General features: G+C 41.0%; 1 protein-coding gene across 1 annotated transcript in view; it reads left to right on the forward strand.

Moving 5' to 3' along the window:
* The window catches only part of LOC124866730 (transmembrane channel-like protein 3), a 146,244-nt gene that overhangs the window by 102,427 nt on the left and 24,283 nt on the right, over nucleotides 1–19,534 (forward strand). Inside the window, exons 17-21 of the mRNA XM_047362652.1 lie at nucleotides 2,210–2,277; nucleotides 2,554–2,682; nucleotides 18,019–18,129; nucleotides 18,486–18,611; nucleotides 18,746–18,824. Coding sequence (XP_047218608.1) covers nucleotides 2,210–2,277; nucleotides 2,554–2,682; nucleotides 18,019–18,129; nucleotides 18,486–18,611; nucleotides 18,746–18,824 — 513 coding nt within the window. The remainder of the gene's footprint in view (nucleotides 1–2,209; nucleotides 2,278–2,553; nucleotides 2,683–18,018; nucleotides 18,130–18,485; nucleotides 18,612–18,745; nucleotides 18,825–19,534) is intronic.

Below are 19,534 nucleotides of genomic sequence, written 5' to 3' on the forward strand. Positions count from 1 at the left end.
CTCTGTTCGCCTCCTTCTGCCTCCCAGTCTCCGTGTTCACCCTGTTTTTCACGTTTCTCAATTGAAGCCTGTCCAAACCAACCCGCTCTATTTCCTGGAATTGGACTGAACCTGGCAAGCGGGGCTTCTTTCCTGACTCTTATCTTCTCCCTGGCGGTTAACCCAGAGTGTCCATTAAGAGAATGCTTCAGTTGGGTCATGTTCTGAGGTTCAGCCACTAATCATTTCTCTTTGTGTTCTTTCAGTGACAGGAGATTAGATTCGCCGCTTCTGTTGTGCTTGACCAAGTTTTTAATAAACTTCTTTATTTAACAAGTTCTCTGAGTGTCTCTGCATGTGACTGTAAAAATTGTGACACACAACACTAAATCCAGTAGCTGTAGGATGCTCTGTCTCAGCTTTTGTATCAGGTTTTTTTTGGATTTCTTACTGTTTCTTTCAGACATGACTTTTAGTTACATTATATGTAATACTTTGTGATTGGCACTTCTATTGTCAAGTTGTTAGGTATCTTATTTTTGAGCAAATAACGAGTTTTCAATAAGCAACATTTGCAGTGTGAATAATTTAGCATTTTACGACTACAAGTAAATCCAGAGGTAAATTTTTTAACTAATGAGACAATATGCAAGGGAATTTATCAGTTACTTGTGTTTTTCAGAGATGAGATTACTTGGTAAGATTGTTTATGTGCTTTTCAAATTGTGTGATGATTTTCTGTTTTTTTGTGTGTTTTGTTTCGTAGTCCACAATCAACAGGATGTTGTGCACAGTACTAGGAGCATGAGCCTTAGCCCTGACTGCTGTCATTGCTGAAGTCATAATTACGAAAACTTTGGACCACTCCCGACATTCGCTGATGATGAAAGACCTCTTGAGGAAAAAAATCAAACACTTAAAAAAAAGAGTTACTACCAATTAAGTGCATATTCCACAAGTGATGGTAATACAGTTGTAACTTTGTGTTAAGGTTCTTGTTTAAAATTCCGTATTACAGAATATTAGAGATAGCTTTCAAAGACATCTATTAACCTTTTTTAAATTGATTTGGTATTTAATTTTTTATTTATCTATATATGACAGGTAAATGAACAATTTATTTCAAGTCCCATCTGTTCTGTTTGTGCTAAAGCCAGTGTAAAAAAGTAAACTAAATAGAAAACTGTACCTGCCATCATTATTAAATATATACATTGATGACAATTTTCTTTAAGGTCTTGTTTCATAAATTGTGTTAGTTCATGAAAATGGTAAATACAAACAAAGTACAACCCAGTGTGAATTGCATGGTAATAATTGTTTAAAATCTAAGAAAAAAGACTGGCTTTCTTTTACATTACAGTAACCCGTTACTTACTAGGTAATATTTGTTTTACTTTGTAATATCCATGTCATTATTGCTGCTAGTTTATGAACAGGGTAAATAAAAACATAGTACAATCAAAAGTGAATTCCATGGTAATAATTGTTTAAACCCAAGAACAAATGCAGGCTTTCTTTTACAGTACAGTTTCACCATATTAAGACATACCAAGACAAAAATAAATACATAAAACATCCTACAACACTGCTTGAGTTACATGGTAATAACCTTTTACAATTTAAGAAGTCAAAGCTTTTCCTTTTCGCTTAAATTTTTAACAGCTGCACTTACTGTAATTTATTGCGTAATCCATTGGTAAATAGTGGATAATTTAGAAATGGTTAAATAGTAATTTGATTGTAATAACCCAGTAAAATTAGTTTTCATTACACAACAATACACCGTAACGTAGTATGTTTTTACTAGGTAATTACATGGTAGTTAGTGAACTGTTAAAGAAAGGGTTACCTAAAAATTTTTGAACTATAATTATAGCCCGCCCACCGGAAAAAAACTCTACCAGCCACCACTGCAACAAATGGGTTTTAGCTTAAGTGTAGGTGGCTCCCATTTCATTGTCTCCCATGTTTGATTACCTTTTCTATAGATCAACCAAAATAGCTGGTGGAACCAGTAAAAAAAGTTTCAGAAGTTTCATCAAGATGGATTCACTCCAGCTTGATGAAAAAATCTTGATGAAAGGAGTGTGACTAATGGATATTATTAACATACAGTAGTTTATTTAAATTATCTCCTAAGTATATTGAAGCTTTGATATGTTTAATTTTGAAAGTTTACAGAAACACTGACAATGACATAAATAACCTTTTGATGTGTTTTTTGCAGCCTGAATATGGAGAATTTAAAATAGCTGAAAATGTCCTACACTTGATTTACAACCAAGGAATGATCTGGTAAGTCAGAACGGTTGTTTTTAACCCACCTTAACCCCAGGAGCTAATAGTGTGATGGGTGCTGACTGATCTCTGTGACCCTGTTTAAAGTAATATGACCCTCTAAAAACTTCTCTATTACACTTCAATGCATGGCCTGAGTATATATTTTTAGCTGATTTTAGAAGATGTCACCTTGCTACTATAACAATAATGAAGTGAAACCATTAATCTCTAAGTATAATGCCTTTTTTATGATGGTGTGTGTGGGGGATGTGTGTCTTTTCTTTTCATTAGGATGGGAGCCTTTTTCTCTCCATGCCTTCCTGCCTTTAATGTGTTGAAATTGATTGGTCTCATGTATCTAAGGAGCTGGGCCGTCCTCACCTGTAATGTTCCTCATCAGCAGGTTTTCCGAGCTTCAAGGTCAAAACTCCCCCAACAAACACATGCACACATACTCTTTTAAATGGGCACTCTGCTTATCAAAGATCCACACAAAACAATCCCATAAAACTATGCGCAATTTACTGTATATGAATTGCATTTAATTTAAGCCTTTTAAAATTAATTAAGGTATCCATCATAACCATAACATCTGTTAAAATAGGAGGATCTCAGAAAATATCAATGTGAAGAAATGTCATGGTTCAGTTTAGTGATGGATGCAATTGCAGAGACAGACTGAAGTAAAGCTGGGTACTTTAATAATAAAATAAGCAGAACTTACATATTGATCTTGCATACAGAGAACAAAACCAGGAGCATGAGCAGGCAGATAAAATGGCTCTCTGATTCCATGCCTGAACAGAAAAATCCAGCAGAGAACAATCAAAGTGAGTTAATATACTAAGGCAAGGATGGAAGATGACCAATGAACCAAAACAGCTAATCAGAGGAAAGGAGTAGCGGCTGAGGCAGTGATGGCAGAGCAACTGAAGGAGGGAGACTAATGAACTAGAACAGATATGAACAGAAATACAAAGAAACCATGGGAAGTTTCAAACAAAAATCTAACAGGAAAATATATAGATGTATAAAGAGCACTAAAAGAAAATAATTAACTAATACAAAAAACATCAAACACTAATGAGTGTTGTGGTTATGAATATATTATTTAATATTTAATATCAGTACTTTAATATTTTATTAAATAATATTTTGGTCTGTTAAGGATTGTCCTGTGAATACCAGCTCAATAAGGTGGTGGTGTTAGGACAAAATTGAAAGCTCTGGCATTATTGAACAGCAAAACTCTGTACACAGAGAATGAATTCACACAATTTCTTAAAATACAAGAATTTATTAACAAAAATAAGTCAACTCAAAGTCAAACATATTTCAATCAACAAACTCTTTACTATGCTAAAACAATCCAACTAAATTACGAAGCAGAATTAAAGAATATGGAAGACTAATGGGCTATGTACAATATAAACAAGTTGATTAAAGATGATTGGAAATCATGACCAAAAGAGTGATGCAACATTACCATGCAATGTTTATGTTTGAGAACCAAGGATTATCTTGAAGAATCTGGAAATGAAGTTAAGTTAGTCTTGGAACCAACTTAGGCAATAATCAGCAAACGTTTAGACAACCAATCACAATGCAAGATCAGACAAAATATTATTTTAATGAAATAATGTTTTAAAGAATGATCTGCTGAATAAAACAAACCTTCTGGATGACTAATTCTCAACGGTGTCTCATTAGCTGCCTTTATTTATTAAAATAATATTTAAATAAATATTATTAAGGACATGGTAAAATATTTAAGGAAATATTTTGGAAAAGACCCAAATCTTTTTGGAGAAATGGGGCTTAATGTTGGTTATCAAGTTTAGTAAAATAATGTTAGGGAACTATTATTTAATAGATTGAAACTAACAAGGGTAAATGTTCCCTAGCAGGCAAGCATGTGTTCTTAACTGTTAGCAGTTAAAGCTAACAAAAGAAGCTGATAGCTTAGCATCAGAATCAAACACACACCTTTAAAATACCAGGGTTAATAAAAGGGTTACAATGCATAAGCGTGGATGGCGCGTTATGGCCGATCTTCTGTGTTTTAAATAAAGTTTGTCTTAACTTTAAAAACACAAACACAGGACACATAAACTGAGCACATGTGCTGACCAGCTAATCTGCTAGCACTAAGATAGCTGAGTTCTTTCTACTGGTGACACTTTGGCTGTATGGACTGGTCTGAGAAACCTGACTGCCTACAGGAGCCCCCCCACCCTTCCTGAACAGAGTCCTCGCCTGGCTAACCGCCTGAATGGCTTCTACTGCAGACATGACAAGAAGCCATTCACACCTCAAACCATCTCCTCCACATCCCACTCAGGAACAAATTCTTCCCACAAAGCAACCAACCCCCTACCTTCAGATGCTCTGCCTGCATTAAAGATCTCAGAGGAAGATGTAAACAGGCTCCCCATCATGCCTGAAAGCCTGTGCAAATCAACTCGCTGTGATCTTCACCCGGATCTTCAACAAGTCACTGGAGAAGTGTGAGGTCCCCTCCTCCTTCAAACGATCCACTATCATCCCGTTACCCAAGAAACCCACCATGCTAGGATTAAATGACTACAGGCCTGTAGCCCTGACGTCTGTGGTCATGAAATCCTTTGAGCGGCTGGTGTTGAATCACCTGAAAGACATCACAGGCCCTCTGCTGGAGCCCCTGCTGTTTGCTTACCGAGCAAATAGGTCAGCATATGATGCTGTTAACTTAGGTCTACACTTCATCCTGTAACACCTCGACCACCCAGGGACGTACGCCAGGATTCTGTTTGTAGACTTCAGCTTGGCCTTCAACACCATCATACCAGACATCCTCCACCAGAAGCTCACCCAGCTCAACGTCCCAGCCTCCACCTGTCAGTGGATCAACAGCTTCCTGACGGACCGACAGCAGCAGGTGAGACTGGGGAGCATCTTCTCCCGAACCAGATCAATAAGTACTGGTGCCCCCCAGGGGTGTGTTCTATCCCCACTCCTCTTCTCTCTGTACACAAAGGACTGCACCTCATCGGACTCGTCCGTGAAACTCCTTAAGTTTGCAGATGACACCACTGTCATTGGATTGATCCAGGACGGTGATGAGTCTGCATACAGACAGCAGGTGGATCGGCTGGTCCACTGGTGCGGTCAGAACTACCTTGAACTAAACCCACTCAAGACTGTGGAAATGGTCAGAATCAGAATCCGAATCAGAAAAGCTTTATTGCCAAGTACGTTTTTGGACATACAAGGAATTTGTTTTGGTGTAGTCGGTGCAATACAGTACAAATTAAACAGTATAAATACATCTACAATATAATATAAATATATGTGCACAGTTTTAAGTGAGTGAGAGTAAATATAGAGCAGTATTGGGTGCGAGAGCAGTACAACAGTGCAGGTGATCAGTGTGCAATTATGGCAGTGCAAGTAAAGCAGGAGTCCAAGCTGAGCGTTAATGTAACGCATAGAGTTTCAGGTTACAGGTGTCCTGTCAGCAAAAAAGGGGGGGTGTGGGGGAAAGGGAGAGTGTCAGGGTGGTTTCCGGGCTTTGTTAACCAGGCTGGTGGCAGATGGGAAAAAACTGTTCTTGTGGCGTGAGGTTTTGGTCCGGATGGACCGCAGCCTCCTGCCAGAGGGGAGAGTCTCAAAGAGTCTGTGACCGGGGTGGGAGGGATCAGCCAGAATCTTCCCTGCCCACTTCAGGGTCCTGGAGGTGTACAGTTCCTGGAGCGACAGTAGACTGCAGCCAATCACCTTCTCAGCAGACCGAATGACACGCTGCAGCCTGCCCTCATCCTTGGCTGTAGCAGCGGCATACCAGATGATGATGGAGGAGGTGAGGATGGACTCAATGAATTTCTTCAGCTGCCGCAGGAAGAACATCCTCTGCTGGGCTTTCTTGGTGAGGGAGCTGATGTTTGGCTCCCACTTGAGATCCTGGGAGATGATGGTTCCCAGGAAGCGCTGCTTCCTGTCAGACAGGATGTCAGTGATCCTCCTACAGGTGGAGTCGGTCACACTCAGTTGGGAGAGCTTCTCCTGAAGCAGAGCTGGGACGATGGTGTTGAAGGCAGAGCTGAAATCCACAAACAGGATCCTGGCGTAGGTTCCTCTGGAGTCCAGGTGCCGGAGGATGAAGTGAAGGGCTAAGTTGACTGCATCATCTACAGACCTGTCAGCTCTGTAGGCAAATTGCAGGGGGTCCAGGAGGGGGTCGGTGATGTCTTTTAGGTGTGAGAGCACAAGGCGCTCAAAGGACTTCATCACCACAGAGGTCAGGGCAACGGGTCTGAAGTCATTAAGTCCTGTGGTCCTTGGCTTCTTGGGAACAGGGACGATGGTGGAGGACTTGAAGCAGGTTGGCACATGACATGTCTCCAGTGAGGTGTTAAAAATGTCTGTGAAGACTGGAGACAGCTGATCAGCGCAGTGCTTCAGGCTGGCTGGTGAGACAGAATCCGGTCCAGCAGCTTTCCGGGGGTTCTGTCTCCTGAAGAGTTTGTTGACGTCCCTCTCCTGGATGGAAAGAGCCATCCCTGGCGTGGGTAGGGGGCTGGTGGGGGGGAACTTCAGGGTGGGGGTTGGAGGTGCCAAGGCCCCTCTTGAGGTTGGGGAGGTGGGTGTGGTGGATTGTGGCTGCAGCTGTTGGGGGGTGTCGTGGGGGATGGTTGCAGGACTGTCCCTTTGTCTTTCAAAGCGGCAGTAGAACTTGTTCAGGTCGTTGGCGAGGCGTCGGTCATTGATGGAGTGGGGGCTTTCGGCTTGTCGTTGGTGATCTGCCTGAGCCCTTTCCAGACAGATGCAGAGTCGTTGGCTGAGAACTGGTTTTGGAGCTTCTCAGAGTACAGTCGTTTGGCCTCTTTCACTGCCTTGCCAAACTTGTACTTCGCCTCTCTGTATGTCTCTTTGTCCCCACTCCTGAAGGCCTCTTCCTTATCCAGTCTTAACCTTCTGAATTTGGCTGTGAACCACGGTTTGTCGTTGTTGTAACTCACCCTGGTGCATGATGGTACACAGCTGTCCTCACAGAAGCTGATGTAGGAAGTCACAGCCTCTGTGTACTCCTCCAGACTGTTGGTAGTAGTCCTGAACACATCCCAGTCTGTACAGCCTAAACACGCCTGGAGATTCTCCACAGCCTCACTGCTCCACTTCCTTGACGTCCTCACAACAGGTTTGCAGAGCTTTAGTTTCTGCCTGTATGCAGAAATCAGGTGGACCATGATGTGGTCGGATTGGCCCAGTGCAGCACGTGGGACGGCGTGATAAGCGTCTCTGATGGTGGTGTAACAGTGATCCAGAATGTTGTCCTCTCTGGTCAGACATTTAATAAACTGTCTATATTTGGGGAGTTCGTGGGTGAGATTACCTTTGTTAAAGTCACCAGCGACGATAACTAAGGAGTCCGGGTTGGTCCGCTCCACACTCAGTATATTGTCGGCGAGCATGCGCTGTGCGACCTGCACGTTAGCTTGCGGCGGGATGTAAACACCGACCAGGATGAACGAAGCGAACTCACGGGGGGAAAAGAAAGGCTTACAGTTTATGATGAAGGCTTCCAAGTCTGGAGAACAGTGCTGCTGAATCACTGTCACGTCGTTGCACCAACCACTGTTGAGGTAGAAACAGATTCCTCCACCTTTCGCTTTGCCGGAGAGTTCCGTGTCTCTGTCCGCTCTGTAGAGCTGGAATCCTGCCAGCTGCAGCGCAGAGTCCGGTATTAATCCACACAGCCACGTCTCCGTGAAGCACAAAACTGCCGATGAATAAAAGTCCCTGTTTTTCCCCAACAGCAGTTGTAATTCCTCATGGTGGTGGACTTTCGGAGAACAACACCCCCATACACCCCCCTCACCATCCTCAACAACACTGTATCGGCCGTGGACCACTTCAGGATCTTAGGAACCACCATCTCTGAGGACCTGAGATGGTCTTCACACATAGACACTGTTCGAAAGAAGGCCCAGCAGAGACTGTACTTCCTGAGGCAACTCAAGAAGTTCAACCTTCCACAGGAGCTGCTGGTCATCTTCTACACTGCCATCATTCAATCTGTCCTGTCTTCATCCATCTCAGTATGGTTTGGCTCATCCACAAAACAGGACAGGTCCACACTGCAACAAATGATCAGGACTGCAGAGAGAATAATCAGGGCTGACCTTCCCTCCATCCAGGCCTTATACAGGTCTAAGGTCATGAAAAGAGCTGCTAACATCTCTGCAGACCCCACACACCCTGCACATAAACTGTTCAGAGTTTTACCTTCAGGCCGCCTCTGCAGAGCACTGTTCACTAAAACCAGCCGACACAGAGAGACTTTTTCTTCCCCCAGGCTGTTTCTCTGCTGAACATTTAATAGAGTACAAAACAAACTCATACTGATGTCGCAAATGCACCTTCTTATTATATATGTGTATATTGTACATTGTAAATATGTATATTCTGTAATGCAAAAACAAAACCAAAGAGCAAAGGGGTCAAATTCCTTGTTTGTATGTAGGAACTTGGCAATAAAGCTGATTCTGATTCTGAATACCAGATACACAAACAGCAATTCATTCCAACTTAGCTTAGTGCATATGATCACATGATCATATGACACTCTTGGATCCAGTGTGAAGAGTTATGTCTGTTTTGCCACCAAGTTCCACTGGGGACCTGCGTGGAAGAGGTCTGTTTGTTGGGATGCGGAGATTTTATTCAAAAAGTGATGTAATGGAAGTCCACTGTTACTCCTTAATGCGATTTATTTTGAAAGTTCCAGAAAAGTTCTTACTGTCCTTTAATGTTGTCACCCATGGCTGGGGTCCCAACATGAGCACAGGGACTGAACTGAAGGCAAGACCAAAAGAACATAGTAAACAGCAAGGAAATAGTCAAAATACACACACAAAAGGAAAAATCTAAACCAAAACACTTCAGGATCGTGAAAATAACTTTTTTATTATCAAGAGTAAACTTCATGAAATGCTTTGAATCTAGGCTCTGAAGCATTCCTAATTGTAATAGCCCCTTTTCCATTGCTTGTAGAAAGCTCCAGGCTTTGGATAACCCCAGGTCACATTTCAATACAAATTTGCCAGGGTAATTTCAATTTCCGAGGGCTTTACTTTCACGGGTAAATGGTCCTACTTGTCATGACTTGGCTTAATCGGACCAAAATGCAGTGAAAGGGATGCCAGGAGCCAGGCAAATTCAGGTAAGAACTTTTAATTCTTCTTCTTTTGAGTAATCAGAAACAAAGGCTACCAGTACCATACAGGATTCAGAGTTCAGACTTCTCTGAAACATAACAAAAAAAAAGTCCAGACAGGAGATCTAGACAGACCCTGAGGACCACGATGAGGGCGAGGCCTGGGGCGAAGGTCGAGGCGGGGTCCAGGAAGCTGATTGCAATGGTAGAGGGGAGGTCCAGGAGGCCGGTGGCGAAGGACCCTCTGACCCGGAGATCGGCGTCAAAATAGTCCAGCAGCTCTGCGGGTTGGTGAAAACCCCTGATATACTCCCGCAGCAGATTATCCTGGAGACGACGTCGGAGTGAGCGACGCCTCATAAGCCAGCTCGGCAGAGAACAGGTGTGCTATGAATCAGAAAAAGGCAGACCCAAGATTCAGCCAGACATAGTACTGAAAGTTTAAAAGGTTTATTCAGCCACAGGAAAACATCACACAGGTAACACTCCTCACAGCTTCCAGGAATCACTGCTTTTGTCTTGAGTGGAACTTGAAACCCAGAGGGGAAACTTCAGTGGGCGGCAGCCGGTGATCTTCACAGCACAGGTAAGAAGTGACTCCAGACTGAATAATCTGAGGGCTAGGCTGGCTCAATAATCCAAGGACAGAAACAGGGTCAACGATCGGAACAAGAGGCATCAGGCAAGGGGCAGGCAGAGGCATAAACCAGATGCAGGAAACAAGGTCGACAACCAGAATCCAAATAGTCCGACAGGGAGCAGGCAGAGAGGCAACAATCCGAAAGGCAAGGCAAGGACAAGAACAATGATCAGACAGGAAGGAACGCTGGATATCTACTCACACAACGGCTTTCAAAAATCTGGCACCGTCTGCTTGTCAGAGTCAATATATATCAGGGAAGACAAAGGTTGCACTACAGATTGCACTACACCGCAGCAGCCACCAGGTGCATCTAATCTGCAGCCAGGGAGACAGGGTAGACCAGATGTACCAGAATCATAACAAGGTGTGGATTAGACTTGCAGGAGAACAATAAATGAAAACAATTAACAAGACAGAACTAGGGGTAAACAGAACTACACCAGGAATCAGTAGCAAAGAAAAACACAAACACCAAACCACAGACACTGACTGGCATCACACTACTCTAGAGATGGCCTTTTCATCGTTCCCTGGGATTTGTTAAAGGGGTAGGGTTGTGTGCAGCGAGGCATGACACCAGTAGCTTCTGTCATTGCACAGGTTAGTATACAAATTAATCGTTTTGATATCGTTAATTTGTCACAAAAAAGTAGTTTTGAGGGGAGGGTTTTTATGGATAAAATAGAGCTCAAAACTTCATCTTTGCAGTCAGTTCATCAAGAATGTTTGAAATGTTTTTAAAGCAGTTTTTGGTGCAGCGGAGCTCCGGTTACAGGCTGGTCTGGCTGCTAAGGTAAGCTAAGCTATCCAGGCAACTGGACAGGCACTTCCCCACTAACCACTGCCTGATCTCAGCCAGGCACTCTGGGATTTCCCACTACCTGTTATCTGTTTGTGGCGGCTGAAACTGAATTTATAACAATTAGTAGGTACTTAGTGAATAACCACAAGTACCAGAAAATAAAACAGAATATTTGTTGCCTGAAATTTGTGACATTTAAAGTTATTGTAGGCATTAATTATAAACTATTTTGCCACAGTTCTGTAAGACAAATATTTTGACTGTCTTTAAATGTAAACATAACTAAGTTATGTGAACAAAACTTAGTGGACTATGAACTCATATTTATTTATCTCTTTTATTTATTTATCAAATTTCTTTTCATAGTTTTATGCAGACAGCTTTGCAGGAGAAGAGACCACTGTTCCATGTTTGGTTGAAGATTCCCACAAGCTCTGATCTTTTTGTCCTGTCTTCATCTGTCTTACTGTCTATGCATCTTCTACTTCATATAAATATTTGCTTATGATTAGACAGTTAAGGTATTAATTGCCTGTATAGTTTTCTTCACAACTTCCCCATAAGTCATTAGGCTGATTTAAGTAAATGGTCTGTGGCAATAGAAAAAGAACATACGCAGTTCCCTGGGATTCCTATTACCCAGGTAAAACAAATCCTGGAGCTTTAAATCCTGGGGCTTTCAGTGGAAAGGGGGCTAATGTGACCTGTAGCGGTAGAGCATGCGACCCATATACCCATAGACCTCACTCCTTTGCTTAGCCATCCCTTGTTCGAGTCCCAACCTCATACTGCATATCCTTCCCCTCTCTCCAATACACTTTCTGTCTGCCTACTTTGAAGAAAATAACAAATATACAGCCTAATAGTGCTGCAATAAGAAAACAACCCTAACAAAAATAAAACCAGAAAAACAACTGCCTGTGTTCCCAAGCACCCTTTAAGGTGGCTACGTACAGCACAACATAGACAACAATGACAAGGAGTAGAACAGGCTATGTGTCAAACAAAAAGTTTGATTAAGTGAAAAACTGAAACGTAACTGATGGTATGAAAATACATTCAATGTATTCAACCTCATGCAAACTAAAAGACATACAGAACTGACTAGCAACCAATGCAAAAAATGATAAATCAATAAAATGATAAACATTCTCCACTCATCTTTTATCAGAATCAGAATCAGCTTTATTGCCAAGTTTGTACAAACAAACATACAGGAAGCTGTTGATCCACTGACAGGTGGAGGCTGGGACGTTGAGTTGGGTGAGCTTCTGGTGGAGGATGTCTGGTATGATGGTGTTGAAGGCCGAGCTGAAGTCTACAAACAGGATCCTGGCGTACGTCCCTGGACGGTCGAGGTGTTACAGGATGAAGTGTAGACCTAAGTTAACAGCATCATCTGCCGACCTGTTTGCTCGGTAAGCAAACTGCAGGGGGTCCAGCAGGGGGCCTGTGATGCCTTTCAGGTGCTTCAACACCAGCCGCTCAAAGGATTTCATGACCACAGACGTCAGGGCTACAGGCCTGTAGTCATTTAATCCTACGATTGTGGGTTTCTTGGGCACTGGAATGATGGTGGATCGTTTGAGGCAGGAGGGGACCTCACATTTCTCCAGTGACTTGTTGAAGATCCTTGTGAAGATCGGAGCGCGTTGATTTGCACAAGCATTCAGGCATGATGTGGAGACGTTATCAGGTCCTCCAGCTTTCTTTGTTTTCATGCGCTGAAAGAGCCTGTTATTATTTTAAACGTGGAAAACTCTCTCGGTGCATAAAGCAGTTTACAGATTATGGGAAATGACTCCAGATCCGGACTACATGTTTTTCCCAGCAATTTTACATCTCTGCACCAACCTTCATTTATATAAGAGCAGATTTTACCGGTGAGGAGAAGCAGCTCGTCCATCTTGTTGCTTAGAGAGCGGAGATTTGCCAAGTGGATTGAAGTCCTCTTTTGCGGAGCTTTACCAGCGTGCCAGCACGCTTTCCTCACCGATGCTTCCTGCGCAGTATCCCGTAGAGTGCCGCAGCTCCGCTTGCCAGGAGCTCAGTGAACCTCGGATCAATGAAAGATGGTAAAAAAATCCCAAGAGAGGACTCTGATGTTGAGAAGTTCCTCTCTACAGAATGAGACCACAGGATTGTGGCCCGAGAAACATAAAAACACACAAAATACCCAAACAAAGAGAGAGCGAAGCTCCGAGGCTGCCATAGTCGGCGCCATCTTGGATATCAGAAAATAATGCTGCTTAAATCCCTGATGATGATATGTTTTTGGTTTCTTTTATTTGGTTTATTTATTAAATAATTGGTGATTGGTGATTTGTGATACATAACCCCTAAAACCTTTGTTCAGTGCACAATGGAGATCCCCTGTTATTCTGTCACAATAACTTTTAAACAGCCTAAGGAAATTTTACTTAATATTTAAATTTTATTGTTACCTGATAATATTTTTCTACAAAACATTTTACTTTCACTGAAGTAAAATCTTACTACAATAACTGTCAAGTATGGTGATGAAGGGCTAATGATCTGGGATTGTTTTACAGTCACAGTATCTGGGCAAGTTGCAATTGCTGGTTAACTATGAAGCTTGGGACAATGATCACAAACAAATCTGCAAATCAACAACAGAATGGTTGAAAACCGAAAGGTATCCTGGAACTGCAGTGACCCAGTCAAAGCAGAAACCTGCATCTAAATCAAATGCTGTGTCTTGACCTTGAGCTGTGTAGAAACAAATTTCCATTATCCTTTAAAATTCTCCCACAGTGAAACGATAAACGAAAAGGAGATAAATGTATGCTTTTGAGGTTGATTATACAGGTCCTTCACAAAATATTAGCATATTGTGATAAAGTTAATTATTTTCCATAATGTAATGATGAAAATTTAACATTCATATATTTTAGATTCATTGCACACTAGCTGAAATATTTCAGGTCTTTTATTGTCTTAATACGGATGATTTTGGCATACAGCTCATGAAAACCCAAAATTCCTATCTCACAAAATTAGCATATAATTAAAAGGGTCTCTAAACGAGCTATGAACCTAATCATCTGAATCAACGAGTTAACTCTAAACACCTGCAAAAGATTCCTGAGGCCTTTAAAACTCCCAGCCTGGTTCATCACTCAAAACCCCAATCATGGGTAAGACTGCCGACTTGACTGCTGTCCAGAAGGCCACTATTGACACCCTCAAGCAAGAGGGTAAGACACAGAAAGACATTTCTGAACGAATAGGCTGTTCCCAGAGTGCTGTATCAAGACACCTCAGTGGGAAGTCTGTGGGAAGGAAAAAGTGTGGCAGAAAACGCTGCACAACGAGAAGCGGTGACCGGACCCTGAGGAAGATTGTGGAGAAGGGCCGATTCCAGACCTTAGGGGACCTGCGGAAGCAGTGGACTGAGTCTGGAGTAGAAACATCCAGAGCCACCGTGCACAGGCGTGTGCAGGAAATGGGCTACAGGTGCCGCATTCCCCAGGTCAAGCCACTTTTGAACCAGAAACAGTGGCAGAAGCGCCTGACCTGGGCTACAGAGAAGCAGCACTGGACTGCTGCTCAGTGGTCCAAAGTACTTTTTTCGGATGAAAGCAAATTCTGCATGTCATCCAGAAATCAAGGTGCCAGAGTCTGGAGGAAGACTGGGGAGAAGGAAAGGCCAAAATGCCAGAAGTCCAGTGTCAAGTACCCACAGTCAGTGATGGTCTGGGATGCCGTGTCAGCTGCTGGTGTTGGTCCACTGTGTTTTATCAAGGGCAGGGTCAATGCAGCTAGCTATCAGGAGATTTTGGAGCACTTCATGCTTCCATCTGCTGAAAAGTTTTATGGAGATGAAGATTTCATTTTTCAGCACGACCTGGCACCTGCTCACAGTGCCAAAACCACTGGTAAATGGTTTACTGACCATGGTATCACTATGCTCAATTGGCCTGCCAACTCTCCTGACCTGAACCCCATAGAGAATCTGTGGGATATTGTGAAGAGAACGTTGAGAGACTCAAGACCCAACACTCTGGATGAGCTAAAGGCCGCTATTGGAGCATCTTGGGCCTCCATAAGACCTCAGCAGTGCCACAGGCTGATTGCCTCCATGCCACGCCGCATTGAAGCAGTCATTTCTGCCAAAGGATTCCCGACCAAGTATTGAGTGCATAACTGTACATGATTATTTGAAGGTTGACGTTTTTTGTATTAAAAACACTTTTCTTTATTGGTCGGATGAAATATGCTAATTTTGTGAGATAGGAATTTTGGGTTTTCATGAGCTGTATGCCACAATCATCCGTATTAAGACAATAAAAGACCTGAAATATTTCAGTTAGTGTGCAATGAATCTAAACTATATGAATGTTAAATTTTCATCATTACATTATGGAAAATAATGAACTTAATCACAATATGCTAATATTTTGAGAAGGACCTGTACAAGCCATAAAGGGCATGATTTAAGACCCACTTAGCTTTTACAACCTCTATTCCAATGAAGTTGAAACATTCAATTAAATTCAAATTAAAAAATACTTTATTAATCCCAAAGGGAAATGAAATTTTGTTGTAGCTCATATTATACAGGTTTATTAAAAGAACTGTTGTACTTGCTGGGGGCTGTGGGTAGGAAGGATGTCCTAGAGTGGTCTGTCTTACATCATATCTGAAGAAGACTCTGACTGAAGACACTGTTGTTGTATGACAGTCTCATGAAGAGGATGCTTAGGGTTCTCCATAATGTTCTTTATTTTATGATGAATTGTTCTTTGCACAATAAAATTCAGAGGTTCCAGAGCAGTCCTTGGAATAGAGCCATCCTTCTTTAGTAGTGTGTGGAGCTTTTTAAAGACCCTGACCCTGATGCTGCTACCCCAAGAAAACAATTCCCCAAATGAGTGTTGCACAAATGGTTTTAGTATTTTAAAGCTCCTTCAGACATGGTTGACTCTATGAACAAAACTCAGACAGCACCTTTCTTTTTTAAGCAACACCCATATGTCCAGTATCATTAGAAAATAGAGAAACTCACCTTTCCAACAGGGTATAGCTTGTATGTCTAGCCCCTTCTCCGGTGACTTTATTTGCATGTGTATCAGATGCGCAATGCTTGCATACATTTACAGCCCTTTGGAGCTAGCTTGTGCTCTGCTCATTGTTAAGAAGATATTTAACTGTTGAAATAACTTTTTCAATAACCTTACCGGTGACGGGGAGATTTGAGATGGGCCTGTAATTTTGCAGTAGCAGCTTGTCCAAATAGTTCTTTTTTAACAAATAATTTTACATCCAAATCTTTCCATATATTGTGCATGTCATCGTTGACTAGGTTAAAGCAAGCCTCTTTAGCATGCTACTCAAAACATTAAAGCAATGGAAACGGTCCTGTTGTCGGGGTTATGAATCCTTGACTGAATTAAATCGCCTATTCATTTAGATTTTTATTACAAGTTTTTGTTTGTGTCTTGATTCAGATCATAGTTGGAAAATTTAACCTATTGTGTTAGTCTTGGTGACCATGTATCATCCTCTGCTCTTCTACCATGTGGTGTGCCACAGGGCTCAGTTTTAGGCTCTCCTTGTTTTGCCCTGTATCTGCTTCCGCTTGGCTCTATATTGAGGCAACATGATGTGCTCTTCTACTGCTTACCCAATGACAGTCAGATTTATATTTCAGTCAAAAAGAAAGATGGAGACAGTGTTCATTTGCTGCTAAAATGTCTTGAAGACTTAAAGGCCTGAATGGATCTCAATTTTTCAAAGTTAAAAGTCATGTTATTCAGTGGTACAGATGAGACTCTGGCTATTTAGGTTATTTAGCCCGGTGCAAGAAGTCAACCATTACAAACCTTGGAGTTAAAGTGGATGCTGATCTTAAATTTGACAGCCAGATTAGGGCACTTGTCAAACCAAGCTTTTGTCATTTAAGGCAGTTGGCCAAAATAAAGCCCATTCTTCCTAGGAAGCACTTTGAGACAGTAATCCATGCCTTCATTACTACTCGGCTGAACTACTGTAATGCATTTTATGTGGGGTTTAGTGGTTCCTATGTTGCCCAACTTCAGAGGGTGCAAAATGCTACGCCGCGCCTCTTATCTGGCACTTTAAACGTGCACATTTTCCCCATTTTAGCCTCACTCCACTAACTCCCTGTGCATTTCTGGATTCATTTTAAAGTTATTTTATTTGTTTTTAAGGCTTGTCATGGCCTTGCTCCTTCCTATATTTCTGAGCTACAGCAACATCGTGCGCGCTCTTGTCACTCAGGTCAGCCGATCATTTTCTTCTTAGTTTTTCCAAAACAAGACGTAAGCTTAGGGGGAATCAAGCATTTGCCGTGGCAGCTCCTAAAATATGGAACTGTCTGTTTTTTAAATTGGTTCCTAAAAATCTCTTTGCCTTGGCATTTGACACCACGTGAAATGTTGTCTTTAGTCTGTGAGTTAAGGTTAGTTTTTTACTGTTTTTTTTAAGTACGTGAAATTAGCGTATTATGTTTTTCTTTTTAGGTATTTTCTTTAAGTATTGCTTTTAGTATCTTATTATTTTTATTATTTTATGTTTTTGTGTCTGTGTAAATGGCTTTTTGTAATTTCAATGACTCATGTTTTCTATACAGCACTTTGGTCCTTGTGATAATTTAAAGTGCTCCACAGCTAAAGCTGGATTGGATTGCTATTTGTGTCAGTACTTTTCATATGTGATAGAAAAACTAACACACAAACATATGCAAGGACAAAGGGATACACAAAGAGAGTTTGTCTATTGTATTAAATAATTTTTTTCTTGAAGCATAAATCTTAAGAATTTCATCAGTAACTACAGAGTGACTCATCAGAAACTCAACACAGTTATCAATACCTTTGTTTCAATACAGAGAAACAAACTCATCTATATCATGGATCAGCTTATAATACGTTAATTTACCATTTAAACATGCAGCCATAAAACCCTTGAACATAAACCCTGCATTTACAGAATGTGCTTCACGCATTTTGTTCATTTTGGCTTGACATATAAAAAAAAATAAACAGACCTTTTCATCATGATGTTTGTTTCTTAAAATCTGATTAAATATTTCACAGATTGCTCCTTAATGACTCTGCTTTGCTTTTTCAGATCAAATAATTTCTACTTGGCTATGCTACTTTTCATGCTGTTCCTCTGTATGCTTCCCACCATCTTTGCTATCGTGCGATATAGACCATCTCAACACTGTGGACCATTCAGGTAAAAGCCTAAATGATTAAAAAACAAAACTAAGCAAGGAAGAAGATAAGGAGAAAAATGACCACTCTTTTCTATGATCTCATGAAACAATGGCTCTGCTTCCAAATAGTTTAGCTCTCTGTAGCACAAATTGTACACATAGATGTGGCTAGTCAAGGATATTGAGATGATGGTAGAATTTTCAATTTGTATTTCATTATCCATTTTACAAAACTATTTTAATTTGTAAGGATAGCACACAGCTTTTTTGTGAACAGTTTTGAAAGAGTTTTTTTTGCATCTCTTGTGCATGTTTTTTTTTATAAATTCATTTGAAAGTTGTAATTCTGGTAAAAGTTCTGAAATGTGTGTTTTAGTGGTCAAGAGAAGATTTATGACATCCTCTCAGATACAGTGGCCTCTGACTTCCCACTTTGGTTCAGTAAAGTAATGAGTTATGTCACCAGCCCTGTTGTGGTACTGCCAGCAGTGCTGCTGCTATTGTAAGATATCTCACACTCTAACATGAGATTGCACAATCTATATATGACGGTAATACACACATACGCACACACATATATATATATATAGCACTTTTTTCTTAAACACATTTGTATTTTCATCATCTGTGTTTCAGTATGCTGATATATTATCTTCAAGCCATTGCCAGATCCCTCAAATTCACCAACAACCAACTAAGGATGCAGCTACAGACTGTGAGTTTTGATTGGATCACTTTGACGGTTAGCAAAAAAACAAATGTTTTCTGCTGTTTCACTTATCATGCACATGGACAGTGTAAACCAGAGATTTTTTTTCAAATGCTCTCTGAGAAAATAACGTTGGGTAAGCAATGACATTGCTATATATAATGCTTTGGTAGTGGGCATGCACAGGCAACAGTGGTGCCATTTTCTTGATTTCTTTCTCAGATTGGCAAAATTTATTTTGAACCTCTTACCAGTAGGCTTTGTTGAAAGACTTATTGAAACTCATCTGTGAAAAAATGTAATAAATAAATAATCCATTTACTTGTTCTTTTATTTTAATGTGTTGTTCATGACAAGAATAACGGCAAACATCAAACATTTCAATCAAATTATCAGGAATAGTGTTGGAACAAAATATGTATTCCAACATTGGTTGTTTGTAGCCAAACCAATGATCATTTAGAACCTAAAGCTCCTTTTACCGGTGAGTTTTGAAAAAGTTCACTGTTTTTTGTTTATGTATTTGTTGTCGGCAAATAAAACTCCTATGGTACCATAAAATGAAATAATTCTAAACATATCTCCTTATGCTGATTTTGCAAAACCACGGTCCAAACTCAAGAAGTAGCTTCCATTCACCTCAATTATATATTGACATGTATTTCTTTTAAAAAGCACATGCTGTTACCATCAGATTCACTGTTTTAGACATCAGG

The sequence above is a fragment of the Girardinichthys multiradiatus genome, chromosome 4, assembly GCF_021462225.1.
Source record: "Girardinichthys multiradiatus isolate DD_20200921_A chromosome 4, DD_fGirMul_XY1, whole genome shotgun sequence".
Lineage (NCBI taxonomy): Eukaryota > Metazoa > Chordata > Actinopteri > Cyprinodontiformes > Goodeidae > Girardinichthys > Girardinichthys multiradiatus.